The following is a 17,636-nucleotide window of genomic DNA, read 5'->3' on the forward strand; positions in this document are numbered from 1 at the left end:
GAAACAAGTTTTCAGATGCTAATTCCTGGACATAGCTGCGAGTTGTGACAGTTTGGAGAGGACACTGGACACAGACCATGCTTTCTTCACAAAATACCTGCGTGTTCTTGTGCAAATCACTTTTGGGGACTGTTGTTTTGTTATGTATGTACAACACTGGACTGTGGTCTGTATGATCTCTGAAGCTCCCTACACGTTAGAGTTCCAAGATTTTGTGGTTCTCCGCTGAGTTGGAAAGGAGGAGAGAGAGAACTGGGGAAAAGGAGGAAGGCAAAATAGAAGCGAGAGAGAGACACACCACAGGGAGAGAGACATGCATCCCTGAGGGTGCGTGCAGGGGTGAGATGAGTGGGTGCAGTGGGGGTGGGGTGGGAGGGGAGAGTGAAGACACCCAGAGCTGGACGTCCAGCAGGTTGGGATACTGGTGAGTGACTCCAGCAGCAACCTGCTCTCTGCTTGAGCTCTGGGGTTCATTGCTACTGCTTTTTATCATTGTGCTTTGAAAGTTAATTAACCATGATTCATAGTTTTCACTTGTTTTCCAACTTGCACACCCTTAGATAGCCACCATAGCCCAAAGGGGAGAAAATAGGCTTTGTGACTTATTGGGATAAACAAGTCAATGTTAATTCATGAGCTGGTGAAATCAAGCCTCGGGTCCGATGTATAACCTTGAGGCCAGAAGGGCCCCCCATCTCGCCCTGGCCCCACTGTCTCATGTCATGGCTGCTGCCAGACCGAGAAAACTTAAGTTCTAGTGTCAGCTGTACTCCTGACTTTCAGTAAATACGATAATCGTTTTAATTTAGTGTCTTTAGTCTCGAAAATTTAAATGACAATATATACTCCTTAACTCCTAGGGATCCTTAGCTAGTGAGGGCAAAGTAGCACAATTATGATCTTCGACATCTCTGTGTTCATATCTAAGTGAGTTGTTAGCGTCTTCATGGTTCATGTTTCGGGGTTTCTGTTACACGAAAACGACAGGCTCCGTCTTAGCATCACTGTTGATGGTGGGCTCTGGGTTCGGGTCCAGCTGTACCGTTTACTTTCCGTTTAAATGGACAAGTTAGTTGGCATCCTCACACTTCAGTTTCCTCACCTGAAAGTGGGGTCATCATGGCAGGTAACTTGTAGGCATTTGTAATGTAGGCATTTCATGAGGATGAAATGAAGTAATCCAAATGCAGCTCTTAGTGCTTCATTCATTTTAGTTGTTTGTGTTGTTCTTCCCAAAGAGTTATGACACATGGTCGATATGAGAAAAGAATGGCCCTTTCTGAATTCAAGGGAAATGGTCTTCCATCTACAACGTTGATGTAGTGGTTCCTTAATTCCCCAACTGGGAAGGAAGGGGTGGGGCTGGAGCTCCCTCCTAGGGGACCCTCTCAGGGGGCCTGGTCTGACAGTCAGCCGCCTGAGGAAGCTGGTGCCTGCCACCTCTGACATGGACCTGTGTGGCATAGTGAAAACACGCGTGATTTGGGTCACGTGAACATGTCAGTTTGTGTAGCTCTCCCGTCTGAGCTCTGACCTCTGTGCTTCCTCAGCCCCTGTGGTGCTTCTGAAGTGGCTGCTCAGTGACTGTCTCCTCAAGCCTTCCTGCCGGAGCTGTGTGAGGTGTTCGGCAGTTTGTTTGTTTGTTAATGGAATTATTACCAACTTCTGCTCTGGAAGCTGCGTGGGGGGAGGGGGCAGGGGGCGGGAATGCTTCAAAATGAAAACTGTGGAAAACCATCCATCTCTGTGTGTGTGTTTTTCTAACACACAGGTCTTTTGAACACCCGTATGTGCCCGAGCCCCCCCCCCCCCCCACGAAGCTGCATGTCGAAATGGTTGATTTTGTGGGGAAGACTGCTACCAGGGGCAGCCTTACTTTTCTTCAACTAAATATTCAATAACTGTGGGTGAAAAAGGCAGTGAGAAACTGAGAAAGGGGAAAAAAAAAGAGAAAAAAATGTACCCTTTTCCTTTTCATCCCCCACATGTGACCTGGCTCTTTTCCTAGGATGAACACAAACTCCCAGTTTCCAGGAATATGAATGAGAACAGCCACAGTTTTTATTTTTTTCCACTTTTTTCCTACACCGCGGTCCAACTTAATGTGCGTGCATGTCCAAGACATTCATGACAGCCCTTGGCAAGGAGGAGAATTATGTAGATATTTTGCCCTTTATGATGGTAACCGTTTATTTGTGCTCAAGTATTATGGTTTATTGATACAAATTCCTGGCCAAATGGATTTGGGAGTCTTAACAGCATCAGGCTCTAGTGCAGGGAGAATGGAGGCAGTGCCACAGGTTCCAATAAACAGCGCTCCTCCTAACTCTTCTGTTTTCTTCAGGAAGAGAAGAAACAAAACCGTCTGATGCTATGAAACTTTTTCGTGCAAGTGTGATGTTAGTGACACAGCAGTGCCTGCCTGTGCCATGCCTTTATGTTTGGCAGTGGGGATGGGTTAGAGGTGACCCACTTGCTCTTTTTGGCACGTCCCGTTGGGGCTCACAACAAGATTTGGTCAGACAAACAGTTGCAAAGCCTCAGAGCCCAAGGCATTGGGTTTCTCAGTGAGTGAGAAACAATAGGCCATGTGCTAATCATTTGGGAATAAATTGCTCTCTTTAAAGCAAATTGTTCTTCAAGGCTGGGAGATAGTTATAAAAGTGACAGCCACAAACATTTATTGGACACCCACCTACTATATGTATCGTGCTAGGTTCTGGGGAGAAAGTGGTGAACGAGGCAACTGTAATCTCTGCGTCCATGGTGCTTACCATCTTGCAGGGAAGCAAAACATCAACTACTTAACATACAAATAATTATATTGGTGGTAAACATCACAAATGCAAAGTACAGGGTGCAAAACATGTAAAATAGGACAGCTAGGCTGTGTGAGGGTAGCAGTGTGATCCAGCCTGGTCTTGGGTGAGGGTGTGGGTGGATCAGGGAGGGCTTTTCTGAGCAAGGACCATGATGCTCCAGTGCATTCAGATGTCACCTTCAGTGGAGGGAGGCAGCGGGGAAAATGCTCACTGCGGTCCCCAAGCTTCATTCAACGAAGCCAAGGTGTAGAACTCTAGAGATAACACAAGTAGCAACTCTTCAGTATTTCTCCCCGTCCACAAATCTCAGCGTTCTAGAGACCAGGGGCACAGGTGGGAGAACAGAAAGGAACCTTAGGACAGGGAGCGCAGTTGGAACATCTCTGGAATAAAACTCCCTTTCTTACAGTTTCTGGTCGCCCCACTCTCTTCTTACTCTCTCTGTCTCTTTGCCTCCCATTGAAGGATGTTTTCTACAGAAGACCTTTCAAATCTCAGACTCAGGGTTTATTCAGCACCTTGTGCTTAGAACATTTCCACGTTTACTGGGACATGTATTCCGTTCATTCCTTGACAACCCTTACATGAGTTCCCACACTGTTCCAGGCTCTGTTCTAAGCACTGGGGATACAGCAGGTGGGGTCCTTACAGTCTCTGTCAGCTGGTGGTAATGCTCCAGGGGCAAGTAAGGCAGAGTAACAGGAGGGAGAGTGGGAAGATAGAACAGGCGGGGAGGGCGCCTCTGCGGGGCTGATCTTGTAGCAGAGAACTGATTGGAGTTTTGCTCTCGTGGTGAAGCTCATTGATCTCAAGGAGATAAAGAATTGGTAGGCTATTTGGGAGCTTAGTGTTTGCACCACCTTCAGGATGGTTTTCACTGAAGCGTTTCTCTCTGACTTACAGGTATTGCTGCTGATTGACATCCAGGTCTCCTACATCAACACCAACCACGAAGATTTCATTGGCTTCGCAAAGTACGTAAAACACTTGATTGCCACATGCCTTCCTCCTGCTGCTCTGTCCCGCATACACGTTGTGAGTTTCCACTACCACCCCACCACCCTGTGCGAGTGCATTCTCTGTCAATATCAATTCTGAGTCGACCTGCCTGGACGGGGTGAGCCTCACGGCTGTGGGGCTACGTTCTCTCCGTAACGTAGTTGCTTCCTTTATTGTGCGGGATGTGAAGGCGCGTTGTCTTAGATCCTCATTGTTTCTGGATGATGAGCTGCAGTTTGTACTTGGACGCCCATAGATAAGCAGTACCAGATGCGTATTTAAAATATGTTTGGCAACAATTTCTTACATAAATTTTAAACATTGAGTGCAATTCACAAGATACAAGCTATTTCAACATCTCTAAATCAGACGATAGAGGCCTTAAAAAAAAACAAACTCAAAAAACTGTCCTTTGTGAATTTCGATGTAACCTTTTTGGATGAACGTTCTCTTTTCTATGAAGTGTATATATTTTATATAAGCTTGTCTCTATATTGCTATTTCATCATTTATGTATTTTGTTATATTCTAATATTTTATTGCTGTATTCACAGATATTGTCATGTAGACATTATGCTTAATTATTCAGGGCTGGTTATTCATCATGTAGCATTTTCAAGACCCTGAATTCACCATTTTTTTCCTGCCCTATAGCGGAACCAGTTTTTGTTTGCTTTTAAGGAATTTGGCCTCTAAAATAGATTTGTGGCATGTCAGTGATTCCAAGTTCAGGTATATAAAACATAGCCTCTTTTATACAAAGCAAAGGGGCCTATGTACTGTTATGTAACCACGTATTCAAGAAGAGGGGCAAATACAAAATAAAACACAACAAAATGTAAAACTAATTATACTCTGGTGGAGAAGAAACAGGTATATAGATCATGTGATCAAAACTAAGCAGTGGCCTGAGGAATTTGTAGGCATATTTTCGGGAGGAAAGTCCCAATTGTCCCACAGAAAATCATCTCATTCTAAACTTGGCTGTAGTTGCGACGGCCTAACCAACGGTGCACATGTGTTTTACACACAGTGGCGGCTGCCATGTTTCCGTGAAAATAAGACCTTACTGGACCATCAGATCTAATGCGTCTTTTGGAGCAAAAATTAATGTAAGACCGGGTCTTATATTACAATAAAATAAGATCTATTACAGTAAAATAAGACCGGGTCTTATATTAATTTTTTCTCCAAAAGATGCTTTAGAGCTGATTGTCAGGCTAGGTCTTATTTTCGGGAAACGGGACCACTGTGCATAGGCTCATTTTTTCTGCAACTGTTTTCTGTGTGTGGTCTGTGTGTGGAGTTGTTAGAACACTGTGATGAATTGTGTTCCTATGGTCAGTTGTCTTTTTAGCCACACGGCCCGCTCCAGCTTCTAGAGAGATATTTGCTCCACAGGCATCCCACACAGACCTGTTCCCTCCCTTCCAGCCCCCATGGCTCTCACCATCTGCACTGCTCACTTCCTCCTGCAGTGTCACCAGTGGGAAGACACCTAGACTCTGATATACCTCCTTGGCCCTAGACCCTGAAGAAGCCACCTGAGAATTCCCGTCTGGGTTTCAGTGCAGCCCACGTGGCCTGCGCCAAACTCTAGTCTAGTCGCTATGGGGGGAAAGTAAAAGACAAAGAAAAGGAAGTTATTGTTGCCTTTTGGGAGCTTGCCTAATGCTTGAAAAATATGGAGAAACATATATAAAAACTTAAATCGACACACTCTCCATTTACTTCACTTGCTTCCTTGCAGGATTTCAAAACAAAACCAATCCTTGAGTCACTTGAAAGAGCAGGAACGCTGCCTTTGATGGTGATTTTTATTGATTACAAACGCCAGTTAGGTTCTTATAAAAGTGTAGCAGCCGTCGGTGTAAGTTTGACACCATAACGTAAAAGTGAAAAGGATGTTACAGCACTGCCCTTTGTGGTATCTCGAGTCAAGCAGGAACCGCAGAGACAGTCATCGTCAGTTTGGAACGACTCAGTTTTTGAACACGGTTTGTAACCAGTGTCACAATTTAAATTTCACCCCTAGACTCTTCTCGAAGCATATCTCCCCGCTTGGTTGCCCTTTTATTTACTTTTAAAGAAAAAAGACCCAGAGTTTACTTTCCCCAGTAAATTCTCATATTTTCTACAGTATTATATTAACTAGGTTTTCAAAGGCATGTAATTTTGCAAATGTAAATACTTTCAAACCCAGCCTTTTGGCGCAGTCTCTGTAATCCAGGTGACTGCCCCCATTTTTCCAGCAGAGAGACAGACTCTGCACCTTTATGATGGTGGGGGAGAAAAAAGAAGCATTGTTCACACTGCTTTAGAAATCCAGCAGCTTTGCACATTTCGCATCTAATCAAGCTGCACACCTAGACTTCCTTTTTAAAGGGCTGGTCTAGGGGGCCAGCAGTCTGGAGTCTCTTTTCCAGGGTTTGCTTCTGATGAGCTTTGGGTTTTGGCAAGTCACTAACCTTTCTGTAGCAAGTGGAATAATAAATAATCCCTGTCTTGTATACCTTTCAGGTTATCGGGAGATCAAATTAATGATATTTTGTGAAAGCACTTTTTTAAAACTGTGGTGTAGTCTGTAAAAGTGAGAAAGTGTCACACACACTCACACAGACACAGACACACATACACACAGAGACACACTCACACACATAAATATACATAGACACACACACAGACACACACACACAGATACACACAGACACACAGAGAAAATTACTTTCTAGATACACCATTTTATTTGTATGATGAAATTTATAATGCCTGGAATATGATTGCCACTGGACTATTTTTCAGTTGTTGATATTACCTCCAAATGTAATATTTTGCACTGAGATTCAGAGGTACGCTGAGTTGGAGTACATTTCAGTGTGACACGGGATAATCGTGAAGATCAAGAAATGTTCATTTTAAAATCTCTTTGAGGGGTGGTAGTATTTTTTGTGCTTTTGAAAATTAAAAAAATATGGTTGTAGCTATAAATTTTAAAGTTGGCAGGAATGCTGTTTCCATCAAGGAAGAAAAAAGTCAAGCCATATTTGAAGACAATTATGTAAGTATTTTCAGGTTCCAAAGGTAGAAAATTAAGGTCTCAAGTTGAGGAAAAAACGCATTTGTTTCATGAGGTTTTTAGAGAATTGTCAAAAGAGGGCAGACCACCTCTTAGACTTACAGGAGGGTGATGAATATAGTATTATACACATGTATTTTTTTCATCTGTGATGACTTTTTGTTCTAAACATTTTGGAAAAAGAAAGCAAATTGCTAAAATTAGGATAATGGAATATTAATTCTCAGAGTAGGTTTCAGAATATCTCAAAACTCTTCTGTCTGCTGTAGCATTTACTCTGCCAGGTTGAATAAGTGGCCCTTTTTTTTTTTCATCTTCCAGCTATTTGTTAAACACGGACCGTAAAATATGTACCATGTGTAACGTGTCCAAGTGGGCACTGCTGTAGGCTTGCCTTGGAATTTCCTGACTTCTGAAAGCATGATCTTTCAACTGTGATATAGTTTCTGAACCTAAAAGTCCTGTATTCCGGAAAAAATGCCAACTTTCCTCTTGACTTAAGGATTTTAATTTGTTATTGTTCCTTGTTAAAAAAAAAAAAATGCAGCCCTATGTTCTATTTTTTATTATTATTATTTTTTTTACACAGTGTAACTGGTTTTTGTTATTTAAGAAAGCAAGAGCTAGTCCAATTGTTCCTTCATTCACTTCTTCTCTCTCAGTAACCCTGTGCTTTGAATAGCTGCATGCCTTGGGAAGTGAATCTTCAAATTCTTGTGCCCTTCTCCTTTTGTTCCATGGGCAGAATTTGCCTTCTGAGTTACTAAAATTTCTGCAGTAGCTTATGAGCAAAATGGGCCCCAGATAGGGACCCGTAGGGTAATGTCTCTAGGACACAAGCAGCCGACCAAGGTCTGGTTTTCAATCTGCTGAGTAGGTCCCAACACCTGTTTTCTCACAGTTGCAATGATACAGTGTGCAGATTTCAGATCTTGTTATATGAGCACCATGAAAATTCTATGGGTGGTAACATTCATTATATCTCTTTCCTGATCCTCTGGAATGTCTCTGTTGCCATTTTACTAAAGGCAGTGGGTGTGAACCTTGGCACCAAATTCCAAAGCAATCTTGGTCGTTTCCTTTACGTCCTCCTTGTATTTTCCCTAATGCATAGTCACATTCTACTACATTAGGGTTTCTGGTTTCTGTTCTTACAGCAGAATGTTCTCTCTCTTGTGGAATCAAAATTTAGGGATTAGATTACAGCCAGATCCTTCTTTTGACTCATATGCAAATTTAGGAATTAAATACCTGGTTACATAGTGGGACTCTTATCAGGGTTGAGCAACTTGCAAGGACATTAGTGTCATCTGCTCAGATAAGTTCTACATTCCAGTGTTCCAAGCACCGTTTAAAAAATAAGTGGACTTCCGTTTTTTTTCTCTTTCATTCTCAAATCTGTTATTTTGAACTTTATCTTCAGCCTTAAAATGAATCTTAGGAGATGAGTCACACTTCTTTCATAGGCCCCCAAGTTCTGGAAGGTTTTCTTGCACAATATTTAGCCCAAGACTTCACTACTAATCCTGCAGGCAGAACGGATGTCATGTAGCTTCCATCTCCCACGGGCTTCAACCTGATTGGATGGGGCCAGGCCGGCATGTGGTAAGTCACACTCTGGGGACTCTCAGTAAGTGTTCATAATCTTCTAGAACATTCTAAAAGGCCTTCTTTACTCCAGAGTAGTGCTGTCCAATAGAACTTTCTGAGATGAGGGAAATATTTTATAATCAGTGCTGTCCAGTACAGTAGCTGCTAACTACTATTGAGGAGCTGAACTGTGGTTAGTAAAACAGAGGAAATGAAAATGAGATAAAAATGAAATTTTGACTAGTTAAATTTGTAATTTAAATAGCCACAGCTAGCTATCGGCTACTGTATTTGGACAGCACAGTTGCAGCGTATGGGGAATGCAGCCCTTTTGTCTGAGTCCTGCTTCAGTGGGCTGTACTTTACTGATGGCTTAGTGGGGACCTACGGTGGTGGCTCCTAGAAGAGAAAAAGGAAGTAACTCTGTTACTGCTGCTGAACATACCCCAGGACTCAGGAACAAACAGTGAGCTCTTTAAATGCTCTGTCACTGAAGTTGTGAAGGATTGGCCTTTCCTTCCCACTTCCTTAGTCTATGTGTTGCCATTTTGCTAGTATTTTCTCCATCATGGTTACTGCTGATGTTTCTTTTAATTCCAGGTCTCCTTACAAGCTAACATAGTGGTAAAGGGAGAGGCACAGCTGACATTTGCCATGGAATCTGTATCTCTGAGGGACTCCATGTCCTTGATTCGTTTGCTCCCTCTTTGAGTTGACCTAGAGTTGGGGCAACCCTTTCTTCTTTATCACTTCTCTGCCCACTGCAATCTTGTTTCTGTCACACCCCTCCATTGGGAATGCTTTTGGCTGGGACAAAACAGTTAACCCAAGGGACAATCAAGTCCTTCATTTGACACCATTAAGCACTCCTTGTTGAAGAGATCTGTCCCTTTGATTCAATAACCCCTCATGTTTCCTCGTTTTCCTCTGTCTGCTCTAGACTTGCCTTCTCTGTTTTATTTTGGAGCTCTTTATCCTTTCATCATGGTTTAAGAACTGGCTTTTATCAGTGTTTTTCTGTAGACCCCATTCTTTCCTGTTGACACCACTTACAGCCATGATTTCAGTTGCCAACTTTACCTGACGATTGTAAATCTAGATTTTCATTCCAGAACTCTTCCTGGACTATGTGTCATATTCAGCTACACACAGGGCATCTCTACTTGTATATTCTAGGGAAGTCTCAGCCTGATGATATTCCCAAATAAACTCATCATCTGATCTTAAATTTGTGCCTCCTCCATTGTTCCACTCTCCGTGGATAGTAACTCCCAGTGGCTCAAACCAGAAACCTGAGTGTCATTCATTACTCCTTGTTCCCCTCATCTTTGTGTCCCTCCATCTCTACCAAGTCCATTGGAGTTTACCTCTCTTATGTATTTTTTGGAATTTGTCTATTCTTACCGTCATTTCTATCTTCCACAGAGAGCCCTGCAGGTAATTGGTGCCCTACAGTTATTCTTCTTTCGTTTGGGTTGTCACAAGTCTTCCTGCCTCTTGTCATGTTCTTTCTCATTCCTTCTGGGATTCCCTATTACTGTCAGAATAAAGTCTAAACTCATTAGTGTGGTTTCTAAGGCTCTGCAGAATCTGTCTTCTGCTGACCCCTTCAGCCGGCATGGTGTTAGGTGACGTTAGTGTTGAGAGAGGTAGCGGTACCAAGACTAGTGCAGTATCCCACTGAGCACCGAGGAGCAGGCATAGTTGGAAGGGAGTTAGAGGTCTGCCTGTAACACAGTCCTGCTTATATAACACAGGCACAGACCAAGAGCTTTGGGGATTCGTGGAAGGAGAGATAACTGGTGGTTTGTGAGAAGGCATCATCCAGAAATGGTCCTTGATTGGACTCTGAAGGCTGGGCAGGGCTCCAGCAGTCAGAGGAGGGTCTAGGCTGGCTGCTTCCTACCTCCCTGCTTCAAAGCCAGTGCTGCCCATTTCAGGGAGGGAACTGACTGAAACTCTGCTTTGATCATGCCATTTGCTGGCTCAGAAACTTTGAATACTTTTTGCTGCCTCTAGTGTAATGGCCAAGTTCTCTGTAATTGGCCCTAACATACAGTTATTGTACTCGATGGCTTTTAAGGTCATTTACAAACCTGAGTCCACAGTTGTGTAATTTTGCTCTAATAGTTTTACTTTCCCAACTTTCCTACATGCCTCATTTTTCTACCTCCTGGCTTTGCTAATACTACTCCATTCTCTTGGAATGCAGTTGGTTGTCTTTCTCTATTAAAATTGTACCTTCAAGTTTTCTGTGAAAATCTCGTATCATATCAGACCAAAATAGTCTCTCTCTTTTTTTTTTGGTCTCTGAACATTCAGAGTAATGACTCTGCATAGGATTTATTTGGTAAATGGTCCCTTGGCACACTCTTCTGTTATTTGAATCTTTTATTGTGTGTGCACGTGGGCATTGACAGAAATGAATATGCAAAAAATCAATTGAGCTAAGAGGTAACATGAGTTCCTTTTTCTTTGAATATCTTCCAATGTGCTCTTATTTTTTACAAAAGTATATAACAAGAGGTTACTTTCTACCTCAAGTCTAATCTTTTTGCAGCAACTAGTCCCATAAATCCAACGATACTGTTGTTCATGACGTTTTTAGGTAATTTAAAAGTATATACTTTTAAGATCATTATATCTCAGAGCATTAAACTAATAAACCTAAGTTTGTTTTATATGTTTTAGTGTTCTAGCAAAGCCTTCCACAGTGACTTGTGAATAATAGGAATGTGTACAATTAACAACAAATATACACAGACACATAGTAAGAAGCTATGGGGGTAATTATAGCTGACATTTGAAACAGAAGCACTTTTGGGGTGGGGGCTTATATTATGCTCACACATATTTATTCTTATAGAGCTTATTCTTTCTTTGTTATTTGTGTTTTTTGTCTGTATCTCACCACTTGCTCTAGATAAATCGTAGGCTACAAGGACTATACCTTATTCATGTTTATATTTTCCACTGAGGGCCTTGCAGATAATTGGTGTCCTGATATTTTTAGCGTATGACAAATGAAACATTATACATGGGTTTGTTTTGTAATATTACAGAGATAACCAGTTAAATACCCATGACCAAGATTATGTCCCAAGGATCAAATCAACTTGCGAGTCCCTCCATGATTCCCCGTGAACACATTATTAAATAAGGAGTTTGGAATTATGATCAGGGATGTTTCCTAATATGACAACTTGTTTTTTATTATGTATTAGGTTGGTGCAAAAGTTATTGCAGTTTTTGCAATGATTTTTAACCTTTTAAACCGCAATTACTTTTGTGCCAACCTAATAACTTACGGAATGACTTCAAGTACCTAAATATGTCATATGGGGCTAGTTGCTGAAAAAAGATTATTCTTTAGGTGGAAAGTAAAGGGTTTAGTATTTGTTCTAACACTAATACTTGAGATTGGCTATAAAATAAATCTGTTTTTCCTTCTGCATATTCTTACAAGTGATAGATTCTAAATAGGCATTAATTAGATGAAAACTGTCAGTAGAAAGTCTCTTCACCTAGTGTAGCTCATATACTTCTGAAAGTAACTGCATCTCAAGGAATCTTGGACCTAAAAGGAACCTAGTAAACAGCTAGTCCTGTCCCTTTCCCCTTGTCTCTGTCTCTAACACACACACGCACGCACGCATGCACGCACATACATGCACACACATTTTACAGCTAAGGAGCTAAGGTGCATTGAGGTCCTACTCTCTGCATAAGGTAGCACAGAATCATCCACAATCTCTGTGTCTTTTGCTCTACATTCAGCTTCTTTTCTGTGATTTTAAGGGGACATACTCATTTGAGGGTCTCCAACTGTTTGCCTACTCCAAAGTAAACACCTGTGGGTCTGTCATAGTTTGGAGTTATTACCACACGTCAGTGATTTATTTTAAAACATTTTCCCTTAAAAAAATTTTTTTTCTGAACACAATTATGGTACTTGGAAGAGGTCACGATAACCAGGAAGAAGGCGTGGTAGCTTTCCCGTGTCTTCCTAGAAGAGAGGAGAGCCTGGAGGGCCCCGGAGAAAGAACGCTTGGGAAAGTTCCGAAGCCCCAGGCAGACTTGTATTTGAGACATACTCCAGGCCGCAGAGCATGGCAGGCAGCCAGCGGGCAGGTGGGTGCAGCAGACCCCTGGTCCCAGGCAGACACAGGCTTCACCTCATTCACAGCCTCACCACGAAAACCTGAATGATGTCGATTTGGGTTATGTAGAGAAACGGTTGGAGAGAGATGACTTTCATAGTAGTTAAGGGAATTCCACATTTACCTAAAAACTAGAAAAATAACAACAAAGCATGAGGAGAGAAGAAAGAAGCTGAAAATTCTGAAACGAGCAGATTGCAAAACAAAAATAAGCACCAGCCATCTTTAGTTATTAGATACAGTGTGGCCTTTCGCCAGCCACCTCTTCCGCACCCTCGGCTGAATGTAGAATATGGTTTTCATGAGTTTGAGTGAAGGGAGAAGCTGCCTAAACACATCATGGGAGATTCTCAAAACTTGCTATTTAACAACTGTTCTAAGTGTGGTGTTGATTTCTGATGTGCTATTGAATCGTAATATCCCATCACTTTAAACAGGTGATTGATGACTTTATCTACCTCTTCTTTATTTTAGATGATTCCATCGATTTCCAAAACAGCTTCTATAGACTAGTAAACCCCAGTTAAAGGGCTCATTGTTGCTAGTCTTCCCAGAATATCCAAAATGAGTCGTGTTTTCTTACATCGATAGGTGTTTACTTACAGATTCACCAAAAGATAGCCTTCATTCTTTTGAGAGAGAGAGAGGGTAATACAGCACCTAAGTATGTGGGTGCTGGGGCTAAATTGTTGAGGTCATACCTGCCTCTGAACCCCATACTGGTATCAACCTCATTGGGCTTTTTATTCAACAGAGAGAAGCTGAAGCCAACTACAGTCTGTGCCAGGTAGTTTCTAGGCGCTGGGAATATAGCAGTGAAACAGACAAAAACCCCTGCTCACAATGAGCTTACATTTTAATGGAGGGAGGCAAACAACAAACACAAAAAATCAGTAAACTATGTAGCATGTTGCAAGGTGAAAAAGGCCATAGAGAAAAATAGAACAGGGTGAAGGGGATGAGAATCCTGGAAGAAGGGAGGGATACAATTTTGAACCGGGTGGTCATGATAGGTCCCACTGAAAAGATAAATTTGAACAAAGACTCGAAGGGGGTGATGTCGGGAGCCATGCAGATATATGGGGAAGAGCGTGTTCTAGGCTCTAGGGAGGGAGGGAGCGGCTAGTATCATAAAGGCTTTGAGGTGGGAGTATCATGGCTGGGTCTGGAAAAAAGAAAGGAGGTCAGTGTGGCTGGACCTGTCTGCATTGAATGTGGAGAGTAGGAGGAGATGAGTTAGAGAAACACGGTGGGGTTAGCTGAGTAGGGCTTGTGGACCATTGAAAAAGGGCTTTGAGTTTGACCCTGAGAGCAGCGGTATTGTGTAGCAGTAGAGGGTTTTGAGCAACAGAGTGATGAGATCCTCTTTTAGAAAGGATCACTCTGGTTTCTATGTAGAGAACAGAGGTGAGTAGGACTAGTGTGATGGCAAGAATCCAAGTGAGAGAGAACGGTGGCTTGGACCAAGGTGGTAGCAATGGAAGTGTTAAAAAGGTGTTGAATTTTAAATACATTTTAAGGAGTAGAACCAATAGCATTTGCTGATGATGGGATATGGAGTGTGAAAGAAAGAGGAATCAAGGGTTTGGGGGTAAGTACTTGGGAAAATATGGAATTGCCACAAAGGAAGAAGGGGAAGACTGGGCAGACAGGTTTTAGGGAGGAGATCACGAATACAGTTTTTGCATATGAAGTTTGAGATGCCTATTGGACACCCAAGTGATGAGGATGAGTTGTCAACAACATCTGAGTCTAGAGCTGGGTAGACAGGTCCAAGTTCAAAATGCACGGTGGGTGTTGTCTGAATATAGTGGAATTCAAAGCAATGAGATTGGATGCTATCCCAAACAGTTTGGGACCTGGATTCAGACTACTTGGTATCACCACTTATTAGCTGAGTGACTTTGGGAAATCCATTTAGCTTTTCTGTGACTCAGTCTCTCCATCTGTAAAATGAGAAGAATAATCGTAGTAACCCCCTCACAGGGTTAACATTAAAATCACTACTATTTGTAAAGCACGTAGAACATGGCGTATACTTAATAACTGTTGACTGTCAATTTTTAGTACAATTCTTCTGTATACCTGCGGGCCATCACGAATGCTTGCACTGACTCATACTGTTATTGATTCATCATTGTGGCTTTTCTTGTTATTATATTTTTGGTTTGTGATTGCTGATTAGTACTAGGAGTTCCACTGAGTTCTTTTTGCTTCCAGAATTAAACTGACCTGCATTTTTTTTATATTAGCTCTGCTTCAGTTACTGATATATTTTTAAAGCCTGTATATATTTTACTCTCTGGTACTTGTTCAGAAAAATATATATATCTTATGAGTTTCTTCAGTGCGGTTCTCCTTTCCTTTTCCCAGTGCTCAACAGAGGAGCAGTCAAGTTCACAAGAAAAACACAGTTGGAAATCAGGTAGGAATTGTTTCAAAGAATCAGTGCATGCATGCCCCAGAGAAATTTCAACTAAATCGCTTGATTGACTGTTTTTTTTAAATGCAAATTAATCATGTGCAAATTTTGCTGGAAATGCATCTTTCTGTTTCGTTTTGGCTCTTTTTTTTTTGAATGAATTGCCTTTTTTTTTTCTATATTACGCAGTTAACTCGATTGATTTATTTTAAATAACTTCTCTGCTATTTGCGCTGCTTTTCAAATTTGACTCCTCGTGTCCTACTTTGCTTGCTTCCATTACCTGTGAATTGGATTTAACATCCAATCTGTGAGTCAGTTCAAGGTTAAAATATGGCGAGTAGTTGCATGAGCTTTCTGGTGCTGCTGACTAGTTCACACATTTGCACAGCTTGGTAACAGTGAAGGGACAGCTCATAAAGAAGGCAGTTGTTGGATTTAATCTCTGCCACACCAAATTCCTGTTGGTTAATAAAGATGTTAATTCCTAAGAGAATCTGATGTTTTGAGTTTTTGTGTCTTGGGCTGACCCGCTGTCTCTGACTAATAGCGCTCTACAGAGATTGCATTAACGCCGACAGTTTGCTGTTTCTTTTATGTTTTATGTGATAATGAATATTTGCGTTGTTATTTCTTTTCAAGTCAAAACAATGATGACTTTATAGGGTTTGTGTTTTTTTTTTCAATTCAGAGGTACAATTATTGAACAAATTGAAACCTCTGCTCTAGATTATTTTTTTCCATTGTTTTGAAAGGAGAAGAGGTAATAACAGACTTTATTTAAATTTTTTTTTTTTTCTGAACTAAAGCATATAATTCTTTGCTATTTCAGGGATCCAATCTTCCGCCTTCAAGGCAAATTGTACGAGCTAAGTTCTGTAAGATTTACTGTTGCTTTTTCATTTAGCTACCCAAGGGCACAGTTTGTCTTTAACAGATTAACTCAACTAGCGCTTGCTACTAATTTTTTTAAACTTAGATTGTCTTATCCATAACACCTTATCATCGAAATAAAAATCCTTTTAAGAGGGTTCATCCCTTCACTGCTAATAACTTGCTGTGATTGAAAGGTTTGAACTAGTAAACTCTAAAATGCTGTAGTAATAAACCCTTAACATTGTGGGTGCTTTGATATTTCTCTAATTTTCATGGGCCTTAAAATAATTAAAATCATTAATGATCTCCATCTCTGTCCTTTTATGCTATGTTGTTATTTGGTGTAAGCCTTTCTCTTTCCCTTGTACAATAATATTTCCAATAAATGTAGATGACACTTCTAAAAGGTGGGTGACTATTGAACATCTGGTTTTATCGTACTTGGTGATAAGCCTCCCCAATTACAATTATTTGTATTCATTTATTTAAAATATACCAAAACAATAATTACATTAATTGATGTTTTAGATGGCTTTAGAGTTGAATCTTTTAAAACCAGATACTACACCTTCATTTTATGAAAGTGTAAAGACACTGTCAAATGACGAGCACAGTCAATTTCTTAAAAAAACAGTTACACTCTCGTGGCTACCAAGGATGAAGCAGCGTCAAAGTGATCCTTCCAAGATGCACAAGCTGAGAATGAGATTGGAGCATGGGCCAATTATTGGTCCCATGATGTTTTGGAAGAAACAGACTTTGGAGCCAGGCATCCCTGGGTTCAAATTCTGCTCTGTCACTTTCTAGCCATGTGGCCTTGGACAAATTGAGCCTGTGTTTCCTCAGTTGTGTGATGGGAAGAATAGATGTCTCTACAGGGTGATTGTGAGCCCCAGAAATAATATACATACTGAGGATTGCAGCTGGGTCTTGGGTGTGTGCACTATTAAAAGTGGAGACCTTGCTCCCAGCAGGTTGGTGCTGCTGCTTGAAGCTTTGGGGAGAAAAATTATAAAGTACAAGAAAATTATAAAAGTTATCAAACGAGAATGATGAAACACTTTGGAACATTGGAAGCTATGGCAAATTATTCAAAAGATTGCAATGCCCAGATTAACGCTGCCTGTGGTGTAAAGGACTGACCTGTAAATCTCCCTCAGGCTCGGAAGCATCTGTAGCTCAGGGAAGCGTGGACTTATTGGAAAAGCAATAATAGCGGCATAAATGCAGACTTCAAGTCAAATCTGCAAGGAAACTCGGAACCAGTTTTCAATTACATCACTTCCAAATGCTCAAATCATGCTAATGCGTTTTTGTGACTTGAATTTGCTGAGCACTTCAAAGCCCACACATTATGGAAGCTTTATAACTCAAGATAACAGAATTGGGGGAGTGTTGTAATAAGATGCAGACACTTTAGCCAAAACCTTTGGGTCCAGATGTGCCTTGAAGGTCAGAATTTTTTTGTATTTTAGAAAAACAATACATTGCATCTATCGTATGTTACCCAACATTTCTGTGGGGTCAAAGGCAGCACCCTGTAATTAAACACATCATGTTTCTGTAGCGAAACAAAGGAATAGTCACACCAAATAGATTAAATGAAGGATATAAATGTTTTCATGTCAAGTTTTGCTGCCAGATTTATTTTAAAGAACACTTTTTAATTTGCCAATAATGGATTATGAACC

At 41.2% G+C, this 17,636-nt stretch overlaps 1 protein-coding gene across 3 annotated transcripts in view; it reads left to right on the top strand.

Annotated features, from left to right (window-relative positions):
• Positions 1 to 17,636, top strand: part of DNM3 (dynamin 3) — a 387,192-nt gene that overhangs the window by 136,021 nt on the left and 233,535 nt on the right. For 2 of the 3 annotated variants that reach the window (XM_033092678.1, XM_033092679.1), the window contains exons 12-13: positions 3,726 to 3,796; positions 15,021 to 15,072. In XM_033092678.1, coding sequence (XP_032948569.1) covers positions 3,726 to 3,796; positions 15,021 to 15,072 — 123 coding nt within the window. Of the gene's footprint in view, positions 1 to 3,725; positions 3,797 to 15,020; positions 15,073 to 15,901; positions 15,932 to 17,636 lie in introns of all 3 variants that reach the window. The other variant, XM_033092677.1, reaches the window with a different exon arrangement.

Source organism: Rhinolophus ferrumequinum, chromosome 22 (genome assembly GCF_004115265.2).
Source record: "Rhinolophus ferrumequinum isolate MPI-CBG mRhiFer1 chromosome 22, mRhiFer1_v1.p, whole genome shotgun sequence".
NCBI classification, from domain to species: domain Eukaryota; kingdom Metazoa; phylum Chordata; class Mammalia; order Chiroptera; family Rhinolophidae; genus Rhinolophus; species Rhinolophus ferrumequinum.